The sequence below is a fragment of the Loxodonta africana genome, chromosome 27, assembly GCF_030014295.1.
Source record: "Loxodonta africana isolate mLoxAfr1 chromosome 27, mLoxAfr1.hap2, whole genome shotgun sequence".
Lineage (NCBI taxonomy): Eukaryota > Metazoa > Chordata > Mammalia > Proboscidea > Elephantidae > Loxodonta > Loxodonta africana.
In genome coordinates, this window is record NC_087368.1 from 18,354,376 (window position 1) to 18,376,039 (window position 21,664).

General features: G+C 38.3%; 1 protein-coding gene across 1 annotated transcript in view; it reads left to right on the forward strand.

Moving 5' to 3' along the window:
- Positions 1-499: 499 nt before the first annotated feature.
- KCNH8 (potassium voltage-gated channel subfamily H member 8) overlaps positions 500-21,664 on the forward strand; it is a 447,419-nt gene continuing 426,254 nt past the window's right edge. Inside the window, exon 1 of the mRNA XM_003415733.3 lies at positions 500-575. Within this exon, the coding sequence (XP_003415781.2) occupies positions 500-575 (76 nt within the window). The remainder of the gene's footprint in view (positions 576-21,664) is intronic.

A 21,664-nucleotide genomic window follows, 5' to 3' on the forward strand; every position in this document is an offset into this window, starting at 1 on the left:
TGGGAGTCGCGCTCGCTAGCTCGAGTGCGTTTCCTGGAGACTAGGAGGCTCAGCGCCATCGGGCCTCGCCCAGCTCCCAGCGCCGTCCTCCGCGACCCCAGAGCCTTAGGTCAGGGCGCGGCACTCCGGGCCACCGCTGGCTCTTCCCGGGCGGGCCAAGTGGGGGGCGAGGCACCGCACGGCGGCGCCCGGCGGGGGCGAAGGGGGTTTGGCCGCAGGCGGCGGTGGAGGGGGCGGGGAGCGAGCCTGCGCGGGTTTGAGCCCGGACGTGCGGGGAGGGCTCAGCGAGCGCTCGCGGGGCTGCTCCTGCCTGAGCGGCGGCGGCTGGAGCGCGCTCCCTCTCTCCTTCCATCCTCCCCCTTCCCTGGATCGGCCCCGTCACCACCCCGGGCCCCCTCCCCTGCCGTCATCACGCTCCCCTGCTCCCTTCTTGGCACTTTCCTCTTGAACCCTCCTTCCGGACAAACTTTGATGGAGAATTTCACACGACGCTGGAAAAATGCCGGTTATGAAAGGATTACTGGCCCCCCAGAACACCTTCCTTGACACCATCGCCACCCGTTTTGACGGAACACGTAAGTCTCGCACTTAGACGAGTTGCATGACATTTTTGGAGAATGAATGTTCTCCTCTATATTACTTTTGCTTCCCTTCCCACCGGAGTGAATTTTCCTTCTGTTCTTGCCTAGGTGTCTTTTGTGAGGAGAAATTTTCTTTTTCCTCTCGCGGTTTTGGTAGTATTTTGGATTGGTGTAGCTCTCTGTCTTGAATTATATTTGTAAGGGCTGGAAACACAGCCTGAAGAAAGACTGACGCCCGTGTTCACTGTGGGATTTATATTTTGACACCTCTTTAGGGAGTCGGTTGTAATTTTATGAAGTGGAAATGGGTAATTGTCCGTCTCAGTGTATTGACGCCCTATCCTTCTAGAGTTTTAAGGCTTCCTAGATTATAGGTACCGTTCCTGGGAGTTTGAAATGTTCGAATACAATCCCCTCTCATCTCCCAGGAGGTCTTCTCATAAGCATGATTGCCCATCCGAGTTTAACAGAAAGGCAGACCAGAATCAGGATGGCTATGTGTCAGCTTTCTGTAGAATCCCAAGTGTTGTTTGTCAGAACCTTGATTCCTGCTTTTGAGCTAGATTAGCATACCTCTTAGTCCTGATATTAGCCTAACACCTGAGGAGAGACTGACTGTTGGGGAAGGCGGAGGTGTACATGATAAGAGTGGTCATAAGAGAAAAGTTCCCTCGTTATTATTATTATTTTTGAGGACAAAGATTATTGGGCATTTACCTCATTTAGCTACAGCTTAAAAAATAGATACGGTGTTGTGTGGATACTTGGAGCTTGTTCGAAATCATCTGCAAATTGTTCCCCTTTCAGGACCATGGTCAGGTCTCCGACCCTTTTCAGGTTTCTCAAGCTATTTGAGTCTGGTTTTCTTCCCAGCTGGCTGTAACGCTGTTTTTTTTACTCCCATCCCCAACAAATGCTCTCAGTCGTTTCACTGTGATTATCCACACCTTCCTCTGTGCTTCTCTTTTTGCTATCTTTCCTTTTTGTGCTTGTTACAGAAGACACCTGGAGACTCATTTATCGTAGAGGTTTTCTCAGTGGTTCAAGTATCATTATTTTTACTGTTAATTATTTCTTGGAGCTGATAAGAGAGAGGGCATCTAATTCCGTTTGCAACCCAGTAGGCTAGATTACTACTAGTAGTGGGAAGCATGCCCTGGACTTTATCCTTAGGGAGTAGTTGGAAAAGTTTACATGAGAGAGAAATAAAGGATTTACTTTGGTTTTGTTTAATTTTAATTTTTTTTTTTAATTTCCAGGCTGTGGCACAGTGATTTAGAGCTAATCAATAGGTCAGCAGTTCAAATCCTCCGACCGCTCCTTGGAAATCCTGTGGGGGCAGTTCTGCTCTGTCCTATAGGGATCCTATGAGTTGGATTCCACTTGACTGCAACGGGTTTGGTTTTTTGGTTTTAGCCTAATTGTGGCACTTGGTATGGAAAATCGGTCAACTCTTCCAGTGTTTTTATCTTTAGCTTTAGTCATCATCTCTGTTTGTAGTTTCTAAGTGTGTCAGACTGTGTGAGTGAGGTGTAATACTATTTATTATGTTTTATCATCTTTAGAAAATAAGAAAAAATATTGTAAGAAAACCTCAAGTTCCTGAAACTATTACCACACGACCACCACACTCAATCACCACTGCTGTCCTTAACCACACATGATTGTAGGTCCTATCATTCATTACCTGAGGAACTAATCAGTTTCCTGTGGATGTTTGATCTTGAAGTTACACATTGAAAACCAAATGGTTTTGAACACTGACCCTGAATGCTTCTGTTGAAATTTAGTTATTTGGAAGATAGTAGTTGCTGATCTCATTGTCATTTAAAGTTGAATGGAGTGTAGTCAATCCTCCCAATGTCTCAACACGGCTGGGGTCTTACTGCAGAAATATACCTAGAAGGCAATTGCTAATGAGATGGGCTTTAAGTCCTCAGTGTGAGGATACCTTAGCCTTGACTCTCACTGTGACATAAGCAGGAGGACATGCAGAGACAGATGAGTGTACTAGAGGATATCCCCTTTTCTGCTTTAGCAACACATTAATGTTAATGTAATGGAAACTTTGACATTTTAAAACCTTATTTGGGAAGACTGTCCTCACACACCAACATACAGAGTAGAAGCATTCAGGGTCAGTGTTCAAAACCATTTGGTTTTCAATGTGTAAATTCGAGATCAAACATCCACCAGAAACTGATTAGTTTCTCAGGAACAAATAGTAGTACCTACAATCATGCATGGTTAAAGACAGCAGTGGTGGTCGAGTGTAGTGGTCATGGTGGTGGTAAGACTTGCAGGAACTTGACATTTAGAATAATAAACTGAAACACTATTTGAGAGCACGCTTGATCTCTGCTCCATTGGGTTTGGGGGAATTCCTGGAGGAAACTAGTTTGTATGAAATCTGACAATCAGTGAAGCTAATTTGAAAATGAGTAACACAATGGTTGATTCTGGCATAGATTTTATTGACAATATTTAATGACTATTCCTTCCCCTCAAAAAAACACTCAGTGAAAGAGGGTAGTGTTTTCCCATTCTGTTTATTTTGGAATTGCAGGATGCCCTGAATTATCTGAAACTTAAAACAAAAAACAAACAAACAAAAAAAAACTTTAAGTTTTAGCCAGAGGTTTTTCTGTATCTAGAGTTATGGACATTCCATTTTGCCAACTAAATATTTAGTTTATTTTATCATGCCACTTTAACTATGTGGATGCAATTTTATTTTGTACAGTTGCTATCTGTGAAATTCTTTTGATCATCCTTCTTTCTCTTGATTTTTTTTATAGCAGTCTTTTGTTGTATTGTGCAAAATAAAACTATTGGCAAATTTTAAATATGTAAAATTGCCCCACCCAAGTAAAAACTGCACTGCAAAGTGAATAATGTTATTATACTCCGTGTATAATGTGTTGATTTAGTACATTTTCTGCTTTATTTATTAGCTATATTACACAGCCATGCTAGTTTCTTATTTTTGACAATTTTGATGAAACAAAGTATGAGAACAAACAATAACCCTGGCAAACAACCTCGCTAACTTTATATTCGGTATGTATTATTAACCTTACTAATTTAATATTGGTATGGAAAGTAACAAAACAACTTAAAACATCATCTAAAACTCTTCCCCAGGAAAAATAAATAAATGTGACAATAAAAATATATGACACAAAGTCCTATAACATCAGTTCAGGTGTTATCACAGGGGAACATAAAAGAACTTAATAGTATGTTTTATCTCCTAGTGACAACTTTATTGTTTTACATGATGGGACATTTTTTCCTTTCAATATTTAAGAAGTGAGCTCTTTTTCAGGAATGAAAGACAATTCTAGATCACTGATTAAAAATAGTTTTTTTTTCTGATGCACAGTATAATTTGAAAACATATTGGAAAATGTAGTTTTATGTTTAAAACTGCCACTGAAGTATATTTACATTTGAAATATGTTCTCTAAGTTTGTGTTTAATTGAAATGTAATGAGACTTAGAAAAAGTTAAACATTTCTAAATGTAAATGGGGAAAAGCAATTTCACATTTACATTTCTTAGTTGGAATACTCTAAGATATATGTATATATGGAAACCTTGGTGGCATAGTGGTTAAGTGCTACGGCTGGTAACCAAGGGGGTGGCAGTTCAAATCCGCCAGGTGATCCTTGGAAACTCTATGGGGCAGTTCTACTCTGTCCTATAGGGTCACTATGAGTTGGAATTGACTAGATGGCACTGGGTTATATATATATATATATATTTCAACATCTGCACCTGCATATAGTATACTCTTGCATAGTTTTTTTTTTACATGTTTAATGTATTTTTTAATTTTTTCACAGTAGACTTTTGCTTTAAGTTCATGAATATTAATTAATCTGGCCAAAGGGAATTTATAATAAGAGAACACATAAATACATATTTTAAATGATTTCTGAGTACAAATATTTGCCACAGGGTACACTTCTTGTCAATTGTTTATTTGAAGATATAAAACTTTCAGAGGGCAGTGCCCATTTTAAAGCATAATGGTGCATTAGCCTACATTTTCCAGCCATATCAGAATTCTTCCAGAATAGTTCTTCCCCTTTGGGGTTATCGTGAACAGTGTTAAGCTTTAAAAGAAGTTTGTAGCCCAGTGGACTTCATCAAGGGGATTCCAGTCAGATTATTGGGAGTATTCATGGTTTGAAAACTTGTAATGTTTGTATATTATTTGCATACACTTTGCATGCTCCTATTTAGCCTGTTCAAAATGGTTCCAGGAAATTTGTTAAAACTGAAATGCCTGCCTTACAGAGGGAATTCTCAATGGTTTGTCTTTTCATCATTACCCTTTTATCAAAGTACGTAGATACCATTAGAATCAGAGAGAGATGGGCACTGGAAGAAGGAGAAAGAATAAGGGGTGGGGGTGGGGGGCAATGGAGATCTTCCAAAGTCTTTACAGAGATGTAGCTTGGAGAATGTCATCAAAGACGTTTAGCCAATAAAAAAGAATGAGCTCCATTATGTATGTCTATGTATGTAAAAGTTTATTATATGCACACAGTCAAAGATGTATCTATCACTTCATACATATCCCCACAAATGGAAGTTTATAAATATATTTGTTTATATGCCACTAGTAGTCTCTGGTTAAGTGATATGGCTGCTAACCTAAAGGTCAGCAGTTCAAATCCTCCAGGCACTCCTTGGAAACTCTATGGGGCAGTTCTACTCTGTCCTATAGGGTCGCTATGAGTCGGAATCGACTCAGTGGCAATGGGTGTTGGGTTAGTAGTCTCTGTGGAGGGAGAGTCTTCCTTCACTTTTGGCGATGACATACAAGTGAAACTTGCTTTAAACTCCTCTTATACAATTAAACTAGTCAAGGATACTTTTAGTCATTCAGGCTTTAGATTCTCCATTCCGTGATATAGAAGCAATGTTGGAGAGATAGGAATATTTTCAAAAGACTAATCCCAGTCTCTTGGCAGGCCACTCCTTTCCAGATAAGGAAGGTTACATGGGTTCTGTGGGTCTGTTTGCAGGTACTTAGTCTCCGTTGGTTGGGGAACTAGCCCAAGAATCTGGTATCTGCAAAGAATGACACCCTAGGCAGGTTCTTGCACTCTAAGGTGACTGGGCTGTTTCCATCTTGCTAATCTTCTCGATTAGCCCCAGTTGCGGGCTCACTGTGTGGAGTATTTTGAAAGTGTATTTTCCACCTCTTTCTCTTCCTCTAACCATGTTGAGGATTTAAGAAACTCTGTTATGTGCTTTTGCATTGAGTTGGCTGTGTTAAACTAAATTATATTCTTTATTTGAACTTTATTTCAAATTTTCTAAAAAAAAAATAGGGAGAGAGAGAGAAGGGATTATTTATTCCATTCTCTTTACTGTGTATACAAATCCTTTGCCCTCCAAAGGACTTATTGCAGGCGCTCTCATAACTTCCCTGCAGTGTGCAAAGTGTTTGGCTTTCAAAGATTGCATTTATGTTCTTATCAGAGATGCATTTGTGATAAGTGAGATACACATATAATAAGAAAAGTTACTTTATATATAGTGTTTAAGAATGTAATCAGATAATTTTGTTTTGACATCATTATGTAGAGGAAAATGGATATCTAATATATTAAGAATGGAAATTATACCAGCAATATATTCTTTCTAGGCTCTGGCATTTGACATCATCTTTGAACAAAGGCCATGGCTTGAGATTTCTTCTGGTCAATGAGACTAGGAAAAACAAAAGCCTTTGCAGAAGCATATTGAGGGTCCTGAGGTACTAGTTTCTGGAGTATCCTAGACCCAATGTACATATGGGAGTAGTACAGTCCCTCAGAAGGAATCTCTACTTTGTTCATTCATTCATTCAATAACACTTAATGGCCATGGACTATATACAAAGCCTCTATGCTAAGATCTTTGTGATATAACAGGCTTGTCTTTACACTGTTGTACCTCAAAGGGCACAATAAAACGTATACACAAATTACCATAATACAGAGTGGAAAGGAGTTAGGTAATTCGGGAGGTGCAGACAAAGTGCAGTGCGTATTTGGATGAGGGGGGAATAATTTCTATGGGGGAATGATTTGGGAAGGCTTCATATACTATATGACTTTTGGATGGGAATGATTGGCTCATATATAGGACAAAAACAATATTCTGTTTTTGCCTATTTGTGTAGGATCTGTCACTGAGGCTAAAAACGGGATCCTTTAGGGGCAATAACAAGTGTTTCCAAGTAAGAGAAGGGGATAAGATGGAGGCAAGGGGGGAAATGAAAGGTAAATTAGGCTAGACGTGGTCTTTAAAGCAAGAATGAATGCTTTGTCATAATAAACCACTGGAAGTGATAGATCTGCATCTTGGTCAAAGTATGGTGCCATCTCTACCTGGTTTAAGGAGTGTTAACCTTTCTATGTTCTATAGTCTGAAGCATAAAGCAGTAGAAATGTCAACCTTGAAACCTAAGGTGTTTCTTCTTACCATCTCTTCTAATAATGCTTTAAACTCAGGCAAGGGGTCCCATAGAATGCAGAGGAATGATGTGTTCATTTTCTTTGAAAAGTCTGCTTTGCCCGGGAAGCTAACTAACTTCCTCGTAGGAAAGAGAAAGATTGATTTCTCCCACATAGCTGAGTACTCTTCTCCTTCAGGGCTGTTCACCACTGTGCTTTACTATAGAATTATGCCTGTGGTGAAGAAAAAGAATTGAGGGTATGCTAGAATTCAGTCCCAGTGAGGTTGATTGGAGCAATGCCAACAGTAAAAGGTACGGAATTGCAACTGCCGCGAAGATAGTAGGATTCATCCTGGTGATGTATATTTGCTGATATAGTCTAAAATGCTAACTTTTTGGATTCATTTTGCTTCAGCAGAGTCTGAAAACAAAAAGGATGAGATTTCAATTTTACCTACAGCCTAGTTCATATTTAGCAACTGGTGCAATTGAAGAGCTTTCCCAGTAATTTAAACAGTCAAATATAGTTCTTGGCTTCTAAATTCCCTGGAAGATGTATTTTTCTTTCCTTTACAGTTCTTAATGCAACTATCTATCTCCTTTAAACCCTTCCAGATTCACGTGTCCCCAAATGAACTGATAATATTCTCTAGCCTATGAAACCTATTTGTCTCCTTGTGTTTTCTGGCCCTATTATTTGCATCACCACCCACCCAATTCTCTAAGCTGGAAATCTGAGTCGGCCTTGACTGCCCACACATCTGACTGGTTAACACGTCTTTGAGATTTTATTTTAGAAGTGCCCTAATTTGGCACATCATTTCCCTCCTCACTGCTTCTGCTTTAGTTTGGGTCCTGTTCCTTATCTTTGCAATTGCAACTTTACCCTAACTAGACCGCTGCAGCCATAGGTCCCTTCTCCCTCCCTCTCTCTCTTCAGGTCTACCTTGTTCCCAGAATGATTAAAAAAGCAGTCCCCATGCTGCTTAAAAGCAATTAACTATCCTGATTAAAGACACCCATTCACTCCCTGCTATCTCTTGGAGAATGTCCAAAGTCCTTAGTGTCATTTGACCCCAAGATGATTCTGCAGAATCTTTTCCAGCCACTGCCTCCCATGCTGCAAACATACTCTCTGGCCAATCACTCTAAATCGCCTGCTCATTCATGCCTTTGAGCCTCTGCCTTTCACTTGAAAAGCAAGATCCTTTAAGCTCCTTGAGACCCATCCTAAAGGTTACATTCTATCTCAGCTCCTTTTGTGAGGCTCCAAATAGAGTCAGGTGACATTTCCTCTATGCTTCTACATGACTTTGCCCATCCCTCTAATCAGCTCTTAGAATGTGCTGTAACTATGTGTTTTCATATTTCACCATTTGGCTCTGAACTCCTTGAAGCCCTGACTGTGTCTTCTTCATTTTGTATCTCCAGTGCTTAGACTCATGCTTGCCATAAAGTCTTTACTCAATACATGTTTCTTTGAATTAAAGAATTTCAAGCTCCTTAAAGGCCAGTGTCACAAACTGAATTATGTCCCCCCCCAAAATGTGTGTATTGACTTGGTTAGGCCATGATTCCCAGTATTGTGTAGTTGTCCTCCATTTCGTGATTGTAATTTTATGTTAAAGAGGATTAGGGTGGAATTGTAACACCCTTGCCAAGTCACATCCCTGATCCAATGTAAAGGGAGTTTCCCTGGGGTGTGGCCTGTACCACCTTTTATCTCTCAATAAATAAAAGGAAGGGAAAGCAAGCAGAGAGTTGGGGACCTCATACCACCAAGAAAGCAGCACCAGGAGCAGAGCGCATCCTTTGGACCGGGGTTCCCTGTGCCTGAGAAGCTCCTTGAGCCTTCCCCTGGAGATGACGCCCTGAATTTGGACTTTTAGCCTACTTCAGTGTGAGGAAATAAATTTCTCTTTGTTGAAGCCATCTACTTGTGGTATTTCTGTTATAGCAGCACTAGATGACTAAGACAGCCAGAGATGTCTCTAGTTCCCTTAGGTGGCAACTGGTGTTCCTTTTATTCAGTATATGTACTTACTTTTAGTTTTGAACAAAATTCTATACTGACTTTGTGCCCCTTACTTTCATATCATTTAAGAAATAATTTTTTATTAAACTCTAGCTATGATAGTGGCTATTTCAGGAGGTAACATGTGATCAAGAACCAATGGTACTGAAAGAAGTCCAAGCTGCACTGAAGGAACTGCAGAAAAACAAGGCTCTAGGAAGTAACGGGATACCAACTGAGATGTTTCGGAAAACAGATGCAGCACTTGAAATGCTTACTTGTCTATGCTAAGAAATTTGGAAGACAGCTATCAGGCCAAACAACTAGAAGTCATCCATATTTTTGCCCGCTCCAAAGAAAGGTGGTCAACAGAATGTGGAAATTATCGAACAATATCATTAATAGCAGACACAAGTAAATTTCTGCTGAAGATCATTCAAAAGCAATTGTAGCAGTACATTGACAGAGGACTGCCAGAAATTCAAGCCAGATTCAGAAGAGTGAGTGGAGTGAAGGATATCACTGCTGATGTCAGATGGATTTTGGCTAAAAGCAGAGAATACCAGAAAGATATTTACCTGTGTGTTACTGACTATGCAAAGGCATTTGACTGTGTGGATCATGACAAATTATGGATAAGATTTTGAAGAATGAGTTTTAGAACACTTAATTGTGCTCATGAGGAACCTGTACATAGACCAAGAGGCAGTCTTTTGAACAGAACAAGGGGATGCTGTGTGGTTTAAAGTTTAGAAAGGTGTTCATCAGCGTTATGCCCTTTCACCATACTTATTCAGTCTGTATGCTGAGCAAATAATCCAAGAATCTGGACTATATGAAGAAGAACATGTCATCAGGATTGGAGGAAGACTCGTTACTAACCTGAAATATGCAGATGGCACAACCTTGCTTGCTGAAAGTGAAGAGGACTTGAAGCACTTACTGATGAAGATCAAAGACTGTACCTTCAGTACGGATTACACCTCAACATAAGGAAAACAAAAATCCTCACAACTGGACCAATGAGCAACATCATGATAAATGGAGAAAAGATTGAAGCTGTCAAGGATTTCATTTTACTTGGATCCACAATCAACACCCGTGGAAGCAGCAGTCAAGAAATCAAACTACACATTGCATTGAGCAGATCTACTGCAGAAGACCTCTTTGAGGTGTTAAAAAGCAAAGATGTCAGTTTGGGGACTATCATGGATTGAAATGTGTCCCCCCAAAATATCTGTCAACTTGACTAGGTCATGATTTCCAGTATTGTATGATTGTCTACCATTTTGTCATGTGATATGATTTCCCCATGTGATGTAAATCATATCACTATGATGTAATGAGGGGATTAGTGGCAGTTATATTGATGAAATCTACAAGGTTAGGTAGTATCTTAACCCAACCTTTTTTGAGATATAAAAGACAGACACCAGCAGAGAGACATGGAAATCTCATATCACCAAGAAAACAGTGCCTGAAGCAGAACATGTCTTTTGGATCCAAGGTTCCTGCGTGGAGAAGCTTCTAGTCCAGGGGAAGATTGACAAAGACCTTTCTCCAGAGCTGACAGAGAGAGAAAGCCTCCCCCTGGAGCTGATGCCCTGAATTTGGACTTCTAGCCTACTGGACTGTGAGAAAATAAACTTTTCTTTGTTAAAGCCATCCACTTGTGGTATTTTTGTTATAGCAGCACTAGAAAACTAAGGGACTAAGGTGTGTCTGACCCAAGCCATGGTGTTTTCAATTGCCTCGTATGCATGCAAAAGCTGAACAGTGAATAAGGAAGACTGAAGAAGAATTCATGCCTTTGGATTATGGCGTTGACAAAGAATATTGAATATACCATGGACTGCCAGAAGAATGAACAAATCTGTCTTAGAAGAAGTACAGCCAGAATGTTCGTTAGAAGCAAGGATGGTGAGACTTCGTTACACTTGCTTTGGACATGTTCTCAGGAGGAACCAGTCTCTGGAGAAGGACATCATACTTGGTAAAGTAGAGGGTCAGTGAAAAAGAGGAAGACCCTCAATGAGATGATTGATACAGTGGCAGCAGCAATGGGTTTAAACATAACGTTTGTGAGGATGGCACAAGACAAGGGAGTGTTTTGTTCTGTGAGTGGGAACTAACTCAACTTCACCTAAGAACAACCTGATAGTGGCTACCATCTTCAGTATGTCTAATACTATATGGTACCTTATGTACTCCTTACCACAAACCAACAACCAAGCAAAGTTGAAGGCAGCTCCCCTTTTTACTACAGATGATAAAATTCAGGCTATTTTTCTTTTTATCACATAGCTTGTGATTTTTTACTACAGTCTGTGATTTTTCTACTGTATCGCACTGATTCTAACATGTTTTTGTACAGCAAGTATAAACAGAATAGTGCAGTCTGTGGTGTTATTTCTAGTTTCTAACTCCTGCAAAAAGGGATTTCTGCATTAAAGTTATTTCTAGTTTAGATGCTGCTTTTTTTTTTCTTTTGATGCATTATACTTTAAGTACTTGGCATTTAAAGAATGTCTTCAAATTGATATTTAAGATCCTCGTCTCTAGAACTTATGTGCAAAGCAGTTTTGCTCATCAAAGAAAATCTACTGTCCATTTTTTTTTTTTAAGAAATCCATTTTCCTTGAGATTTTGGTACTTAGAATTTGCTGACTTTAGAACTTCCTTATTTTTATTTATTTATTTATTTAGGATAATCTCTCTGTAGAAGATACTCTAATTCTCATAACTATTACAGTAACATTTCAGATTGTTGCCTTGTTAGTGTCTTGCAGAGAAATTCTTCTACCTATTTTGAGAGTCTGCTTTTATTGGGAGAAATATATTCTTCGGTTTTAGGTACTATTGAAATCTTTTAGCAGAAATCATTTACCCTTTCTCCATAGTGAACTTATGGGGAGAAAAAGGGGTACCTAACTCTCTAACAGGAGCCCTGGCGGCACAGTGTTTAAAGCACTCAGCTGCTAAATGACTGGTCAGCAGTTCGTACCTGGCTGCTTGGGGAAAGGTGTGGCAGCCTGCTTCTATTAAGACTTAAAACCTTGGAAACCCTATGGGTTAGTTCTACTCTGTCCTGTAGTGTCACTGTTAGTCAGAATCAACTAGATGGCAGTGGGGTTTTTTTGGTTTTAGCTCTCTAACTTTCAAATTTAATCTAAAGGTCATCACCCCCCAGGATTTTCTTTTTTTTTTTGTTTTGTTACGTGTTTTATGGAAACCCTGGTTGCATAGTGGTTAAGAGTTGGGCTGCTAACCAAAAGGTCGGCAGTTTGAATCCACCAGGTACTCCTTGGAAGCCTTATTGGGCAAGGCAGTTCTACTCTGTCCTAGAGGGTTGCTGTGAGTTGGAATCAATTCGACGGCAACGGGTTTCTTAAGTGTTTTAGACAGACTTCCTTATTGCACCTGTCAGTCCAAATGAGTTTTTTATGCTACTTATTGAACTAGAGAAAACTGTGACTTATCAATCTTTCCATGTTTTATTTGATTTGCTTGAAAGAATGATCCGCGTAAGAAGTTCATATGTTATAAAAATGTCAAATACTCAGTTTGACAATAAGTAGACTGTTTTTAATTGTGATGCTCTGGCTACCCCTTGGAAGCCCTGGTAGCACAGTGGTTAGGTGCTACGTTGCTAACCAGAAGGTTGGCAGTTCGAATTCACCGGCTGCTTCTTGGAAACTCTATGGGGAATCAACTCATTGGCAATGGCCTTGGTTTGGCAATCCCTTCACTGAGAGAGTTACATCGAAGATAAAATGGTACACACTTATAACCTGAACACGTAACAGATAACTTTCTCCTGCAATTTCATGAAGGGTGGACAAGAACGAGGGGTTTTGGGACAGAGGCATTCAGAAAGAAATTTTGTATTGCTGTTTCTCTCAATTTGGCATAACATTGGTTTGGCAGCTGTTCAGTCATCTCAAAACGAGCCTGCTGTTCTCTTCCAGCAAATGTGGGATTTCACGTTTTAGGATACAAAATTTATAAACACCTTGAGTTCTTATCTATGTTTGCATTGCTCCCTGTTATGAGTACATTGTTGGAATCAACTTAATGATAATGAGTTTTTTTGGTTGGTACTAACAAATCAGAAATTAGAAAAAGTCACATGTGTAAGATAGTAACACTGGCTGATATTTGCACAGCATTTTAGTATATTATTTTTTTCTGTCATCTGAACTATTTTCAAACTAATGAAAAATGGTTTCTTATTGTGATTTTTAATATACATTCATTTTACTATTAGTGAAGGTGAACATTGTTTAATATATTTAAGGAGTATTTAAATTTTCTTTTCTGGACATTATTTGCTCATATTCATTTTCTTTTATTAATTGGGTTATTACTCTCTTTTTGACTTGCCTGAGCTGTTTATGTAGTCAAAATAAGCACCGTCTTGGTGGTGTGAATTGTATATGCTTTCCCCAACTTTGGTTGGTGGTCTTTTGAGTTTTATATAAATAAATTTTTCTTTTATGACTTCTGAACTTTGTGTCATACATAGATATTTTCTAAAATAAATCATATGTGTTCTACAATAGTTTTGTGTATTCATTTTTTCTCCTTCATTAATAAATTCTGTAATCTGATCTACTGAGTGTGAGGTAGGGATCAAAATTTAATTTTCCAAATTCCTACCCAATTTTACTAAAAAAAAAATTCAACAATTTATCTTTTCCATAATGATTTGAAATGTCTCATTTATCATATTCCATATCCTTATTTGTAATTATTTCTTTATTTCTGGACTATCCTATTATACTAATCCATTTTTTCTTTATATGTTAGCACCAGAATTTTAATCATACAAGCTTTATGATATGTTTGAAATCTCATAGATCTGACCCCTCATTCCACTATTTTTTCCCAGAATTTTACTGATGAATCTTATTATTTTGAAGTCTATATGAGCTTAAGAATCAGCTTATCTAGTTTTGAAAAATCCTGTTCATATTTATAATGGAATATCATTTAGGAAAATGGAATTTCATGATGTTGAAAATTCATGTCCAAGGACTTGCTCTTTTTTTCAACTGTTTAAGTTGCTATCTTGAGGTTTTCAGGTAAGAAATAACATTGCCCTCAAAAAATAAAATTTTGGCTTTCTTGTTTCTCATTTTTACTGTTTCTACTTTTTTCCTTTTTCTATTGTCTAATTGCTTTGGCTAATGCTGTGATACCGATGTTAAAAATAAAAAAAGACCTTAAAGGAAATTCTTCTTGTTTTTGACTTGAATGGGGATTATTTTAGTGTTTCCCTAATAAGTATTTTTCCAGATTTTAGGTTGCGATATAAATATTTTATTTTATATTCATACTTTCTTAATAGATTTTGGTATATATTCTTGTTTTATTAAGTAATTTTATCAATTGCCTTTTTATTAGCTTTCAGAGAAATCTTATGTTTTCTCATTGAATCACTTAGTATGGTGAATTCTATTAATAACATCCATAATATTGAACTATCCTTGCATTCCTTCAGTGAAAGCTTCTTGGCCAAGTATCCTTTTTTTTTCACATGTTGCTAGGTTTTACTTGTTAATGTTTTATTTAGGACTTTACAATAAAATACATAAATTATGTTGACATTATTTTCCCTTCTAGTATCTGTATAATATTGAGTGTTGGTGGGGAAACCATATCCATATTTATGCTGATTATAATGTAGTCCTATCTGGTTCAGCATTTGTCCCAGATTTTTCTTTTTCAATAAGGTATTATTATTAATACTTGCATTAAAATCTGCCAAGACAGGTTATTAGGCCTCCAGTTAGTTCTCTCAGCTTTGGCTATGGTCTTGTCTAGTAGTATAAGAGATGCATGTATAGTGAGCATAGTTCTTACTTTAATGCCTGCTTATATCTGAAAAATCCTCAGCAATAATGCATATCTTTTTCCCAACCCTTTCCATATAAAACATATATATGTAGTTATCCTTTTCTAGGATAACGTTCACTTTGTACACAAACCAGCAATGCCTTGGCTCGTGAGATGTATGATGCTACCATGCCACAGATTGGTGGAGCCACTGGAAAACACAGGAAAGTGTAGCTTAAGAATACGTAAAATACATACAGGATATATGTGAATTTTTGAAAAAAGTCTTTTTTTTTTAGATTTTGCAGTAAACCATTTGGCATTAATGGCATCACAAAAATTAAGAAAGTATTTAAAGAAGTATTGAATTCCCATTTCTTAAAAAGCAATGATGCTGTATACCTGGAAGAAAATGTTGACATTTACATCAGGGGCACTAACACTGAGGCAGTGTGAATGACCACATTAAAATCATTAGGCACAAATCAGCTGAATAAGCACTGGCATGTATTTACAAATTAGTAGCTGAACTAGAACTAATGAATTAATTTGGCAAAGCTGCAAAGTACAAGATCAAAACACAAAAATCGGCGGTGTTTCTGTATGCTATCAGTGAACAAGCTGACAAAGAAATAAAACACAAAAAGAATCCATTTACAATAGCATCTAAAGAGTAAAATCCTTAGAAATAAATTTATTCAGGGGGGTGAATGACTTGTTACACTGAAAACCATAAAACATTGCCAAAAGACGTAGAAGAAAACCTAAATGTGTAGAAAGACATCATGTTCATGGATTGGAAGACTTAATATTGTTAAGATGCCAGTACTACCCAAAATGACCTACAAATTCAATGCAATTCCTATCGAAACTCGAACAGCCTTCTTTTTTTTTTTTTTTGGTAGAAACAGAAAAGCTGATCCTCAAGTTTGTATGGAATTGCAAGGGTCTCTTAACATCCAAAACAATCTTGATAAAACAGAACAAAGTAGAAGGACTTATACATCCCAATTTCAAAACATACTGTAAAGCTACAGAAATCAAAACAGTCTGGTACTGGCAAAAAGGATAGACATATAGACTGATAGAATAGAATTCAGAGTCTAGGAATAAACCCATCTACGGTCAATTGATTTTCAACAATTGCTAAGTCCACTCAATGGGGAAAGTATAGTCTCTTTAACAAATGGTGCTGGGACAACTGGATTTCAACATGGAAAAGAATGAAGCTGGAGCTATATCTCACAACACATGCAAACATTAACTTAAAATGGATCCGTGGACTAAATATAAAAACTAAAGCCACAAAACTCTTAAAACGTAGAAGTAAAACTTCAGGACCTGTTTTGGGACTGGATTCTTACATATAACGCTAACAGCATAAGCAACAAAAGAAAAAAAAATAGATAAAACAGACTTATAATGAAAAACGTTTGTGCGTTATCAAGAAAGTAAAAATACAAGCCACAGAATGGGAGAATATATTTGGTAACCATATAAAGGAAACCCTGGTGGTATAGTGGTTAAGTGCTATGGCTGCTAACCAAAGGGTCGGCAGTTCGAATCCGCCAGGCACTCCTTGGAAACTCTATGGGGTAGTTCTACTCTGTCCTATAGGGTCGCTATGAGTCGGAATCGACTCGACGGCACTGGGTTTGGTTTTCTGTGTTTTAACCATATAAAGATTTCATATCTAGAATAAATAAAGAACTACAATTCAACAACACTGAGAAAAACAGCTCAATTTAAAAATGGACAAAGGACTTAAATAGATATTCCTTCAAAAACGATATGCCAATGGCCAATAAGCACATGAAAAGATGCTTGATGTCATGAGTCATTGGAGAAATACAAGTCAAAACTTCCCTGAGATACTACTTCACACCTACCAGGATGGCTATTATTAAAAAGAAAAAAAAAAAACAAAACAAGTATTGGTGAGGTTATGGGGAAATGGGAACCCTCGTGCATTACTGGTGGGGATGTAAAATGGTGGAGCTGCTGTGGAAAATAGTCTGGGAGTTTTTCAAAAAGTTAGAATTACCGAATGACCCAGCAATTCCACTCCTAGGTGTATACTCAAAAACTTTGAAAGCCAAGGACTCAAGTATTTGTACACCAATGCTCATAGCAGCATCTTCACAGTAGCCAAAAGGTGGATACAACCCAAGGGTCTAAAACAACAGATGAATGGATAAACAACATTTGGTATAAACATACAATAGAGTATTACTCTGCCATAAAGAGAAATGAAGTCCTGATGCATGCTGCAAACTTGAAATAACATTAGTAAACCTTGAAAACATTATGCTAAGTGGAATAAGTCAGGCACCAAAGGACACATATTGTATGATCCCACTTATATGAAATACCTAGAATAGACCTTTTGTCTCTATGCATTTGCCTATTCTAGGTATGTCAATGGAGTCCCTGTGACATTCTGTGTTATGTTCACTTCATGAAAAGATTTTTCACAGCCCTGTGACTTAAGGCAATTGGGTTCAGACTGCCAAGAACAAAATTTCTTTAATTAGATTTTTTATATTATGTACTTTTGATATTACCTTCTGGGATAGACTGATGGAATTGGAAACAGAACAGAATTTATCAAACAATTTTAATTGTTAATATAAATATTGAAATAAATATTCAAGAGTTTATGTAACTCTTTTTGATATCTCTTTAATTGCTATATATCAGGAATCTCAAATGAGGGTGACTTGTGCCTCTATTGACCCATGATTGTGCCTAAATATTTTTATTATCCTCACTTTAGAGATAAGGAGGCAGAGGACCATACCAAAAAAACCCCCCAAAACTCATACCTTTTGCTGTCAAGTTGATTCCAACTCATAGCAACCCTATAGGACAGAGTAGAACTGCCCCATAGGGTTTCCAGGGAGCAGCTGGTGGATTCGAACTGCCAACCTCTTGGTTAGCAGCTGTAGCTCTTAACCACTGTGCCACCAGGGCCCTGCAGAGGACAATAGAGGTATTCTGTTTTCTCTGAGGTCCCCAAACTAGTAAATGGAAAGGCTGGACTCTTACTCTAGTCTTCAAATTCTAAGACCCATGCATTTCCTTCAACTTTACTCTGCTTTTACCTTGAAAGAAAAGGAAGAGAATTGACAGTCAGCAACCACGAATCCAGGGCTATACTTGGTGCTTTTACCTACTTTGTTTTCTTTAGTCTCCACAACAACACAAGTTTGATGTTTTTGTTTCCACTTCAGTGCTGTTAGCTGCCCTTGAGTTGGTCCCCAACAACAAGGCAACCCCATGCACAATGGGATTGGACCCTTATGGTCCATAGGATTTTCATTGGCTGATATTTGGAGGTAGATCGCTAGGCCTTTCTTCCTAGTCTGTCTTAGTCTGGAAGCGCCACTGAAACCTGTTCAGCATCATAGCAACACACAAGCCTCCACTGACAGACTAGTGGTGGCTAAGCCTGAGGAACACTGGCTGAGAATCGAACCCAGATCTTCCCCATGGCAGGTGAGAATTCTATCATTGAAGCACCACTGGCTTCTCATTCCCATTTTACAGATGTGGAAGTCGAAGCTCAGAAAGGTTGAGTAAGTTGTAAAAAGTCACAGACTTTATAAGTAGTGAAGCTGAAATTTACTCACATGGTTTTTACTATAGTAGACTATGTTTAAGAAAAAGGCAAAAAACTGCATCTAAATTTTAAGGTATTAATTAAGGTTTTGGTGGCCCTACTTGACATCACTATGAGACACTTACAAACCACTATTGTGCTTTTTTACAAAAAACACACTGCCTGGGAAACTCAATCCAGGAAGTTGCAAAGTGGCAGTGCTTTATAAACAGCATTTAACGGGTTATCCAGGAATCTCCCTCTCTTATTAGACTAACATATCAAAAGTGGCTCTTACCTGAGGGTCATGATCCACTAGTGTTGGCAATCGCTTGAGAGTGATGCCAAAAGTTCAGAAGGTTGAAAACCTTAGAACATGTCCGTAGTTATCTATAGAAATAATGTCACACTAACTTCCGTTAAAAAATGCTTCTGGTAGATCAGTTATTGCTGAGGAGTGAGACATGGGGAGGGTTGGGGGAAGGGGTTACAGGGGAGCATGAGAAAATTTGGGGGGTCACTATCTTGATTGTGGTGATGATTTCATGGTTGTATGCTTATCGAGTTGTATACTCTATGTATTGTTTAATGAGAGATGAATTTGCTCTGTAAACCGTCAACTAAAGTACAATATAAAACAAAAAGCTTTGAGCTGTAGCGAGAAGTTAAAGCTACAGCCCTGAGAATGACACGTACCGTGCGTCCTGTCTTCTCCATCCCTCAGCATCTTGACGAGCAGTTCCTTCTGGCTTATAGGTAGTTGTACTGATCCAATTTATTGAGTGCATGAAACTTAAACAAGTGAAAGTAATAATAGACATTGAAATTAACAACACGAAATTATCATTTTAACAGTAAAATAGGGTTAAAGTAAATTTTTTTTTTGGTCTTAGTACAGACTGGCTGCTGTGTTAGCTACTAATTATTATAGTTCTCATGTTTGTGGGCTGGCTGGGGTGTCTCCTAGTTCAGGTGAGGTTCAGCTGGGTGGTTCTGGAATCTTGGCTGAGCTTGCTCATGCAAATGTAGACTGGTCTGTAAACTCTGCTTTTGTCTGGGCTTGGCTGGGGCAGATTAGCTGGGTAGAATAGCTTAGTTACGGTATGTCTGTTCTGTGTGTCTCTCCTGATATGCTGGCCTGAATGTGATCCTGTGGTGACGATAGCAGCTCACCGAAGTCATCCCAATCGTGCAGTGTCTAAAACTTCCCTTGTATCGTGCTTGCAAACAAGCATCCCATTCGTTCATCTAAGTCGTGCGGACAAACCTAAGTCTAGGAGTCATGCCCCACCCACAGTGAGGGGGCCCTGAAGTTATATGTCAAAGGAGAATTGGAGTCAATAATAAACTCTACCACACCGGCCCTATTAACATTATTTTTTAGGAAAAAAAATCCACAACTTATGTTTTAAAACTTAGTTCTTCAAAGATTAGCCATGTTTATTTTTCTTTGTGAAATGATAATTTTGTATCTTACAATGGCTGCTTTATTTCTTCACATGCTTTAAAAAGTAAAGTGAATACCATGGAGTAGAAAGTCTATGATGCCGTTTTATTTCTCTACTAAATGTGTGTGTCTCGTTAAAATCTAATATATGCATTAAAATATTTTGTACCTTTATATCGTTTGTCTTGTGTCATGAGTTGTGGGGTGAGGATTGGAAGTTCTTTCCCTAAAAGATAGAGAATATATTTAAAAGTGACCTGTGAGATCTTTAAAAATGCTGTAGAAGGAGGGAGGCTCTTAATATTTTAATATAACGGGAAACTATTCATACACAAAAATATGCATAATTTGCATATTGCTTTGCACAGTTAGCCTGTTTCTATAAGAATATAAGTTAAGAGAGGATGAAAATCACCTCTGCTTGACAAAGCATGTGCCTCGGCCCTACCACGGTTCTAGTACAAAGTTAGACCTTCAAATATGTGTTGAACGAATGAACCTGAAGAAACACAATAATTGCCTGACTCATTAAAATCTTTCATGCAGTGAGAGATTTTTCTAGGCATATGGAAAGAAATTTGGTTAAATTGCCTTGCTGGAATGCTGTCAAATAATGGACATACCAGTAGGCTTGGCAATAACATCAAGAAAACCAACAGATTCTTTAAAAGCCAAGTTAGGGATGGCGAAGGCAATGCGATCTTAGGCTCTACACTGAACCTAAAAGAACCAGGGATACCTACTGCCCTTAGGTCAAATTTTACAGATTTAAGCCCTCTGTAGTTTTCCCATCATATTTCTGTAACAAAGTCATCAACTGAACTATTTGTGGAGGTGACAAGACCACTAATGGTTGGTATACTAGGGGTAAACCTCTGTTTATAGCAACTCAGCTATGATCCTAGAATTTCAGCTGTAAGGGACCAGAGAGATTACACCAAATGCAATGGTTAATTTTATGTGTCAACTTGTTTAGTTATGGTGTCCAGTTGTTTGGTCAAACACCAGTCCAGATGTTACTATGAAGAATTTATATGTGATTAGCATTTAAATCAATTGGCCTTAGGTAAAGCAGATTAACCTCTATAACGTGGTTGTGCCTCATTCAATCAGTTGAAGGGCTTAAAAGCAAAACCAGATGTTTCCTGAGGATTCTGCCTCCAGACAGACTATAAGTAGACAGTCTGCCAGAGTTCCTCTCCCTTTCTCACTGCCTGACCTACTGACTCATGATGTAAGACTAACAGAATTTTGAGCCTGTCCCCTGACCTATGGATTTTGGACTTGTTGCCTCCTACAATCTTGTGAGCCAATTCCTCAGAATGAACCTATCTTTCTCTCTCTCTCTCAACCTCTCTCTCTATATACTGTCCATACATCCATTCTGTTTCTTTAGAGAACCCTGGGATATCCAACCTCATGCATTTACTAGATATATTGACATGTTCATGTAATACTTCCCAATTTTTTCAGCTCTGTTACAAGTGCCTCTTTAATTTATTGTTCATAATACGAGATAGGTATGACAGAAATTTCTATCCATGTTTTACAGATGAGGAAACTGGATATTAATTGACTTATAGTTACTGAGCAGATCAATGACATAGCCAAAACCGGGGTTAGTTGTCCTAATTGCCAGACCTGTATTTTTATATTATGTTGCTTTTAGAAAGTGCTATCCAGAGGAAACCTCCTAGAGATCAAAGCAATGTTGGTTCTGCTA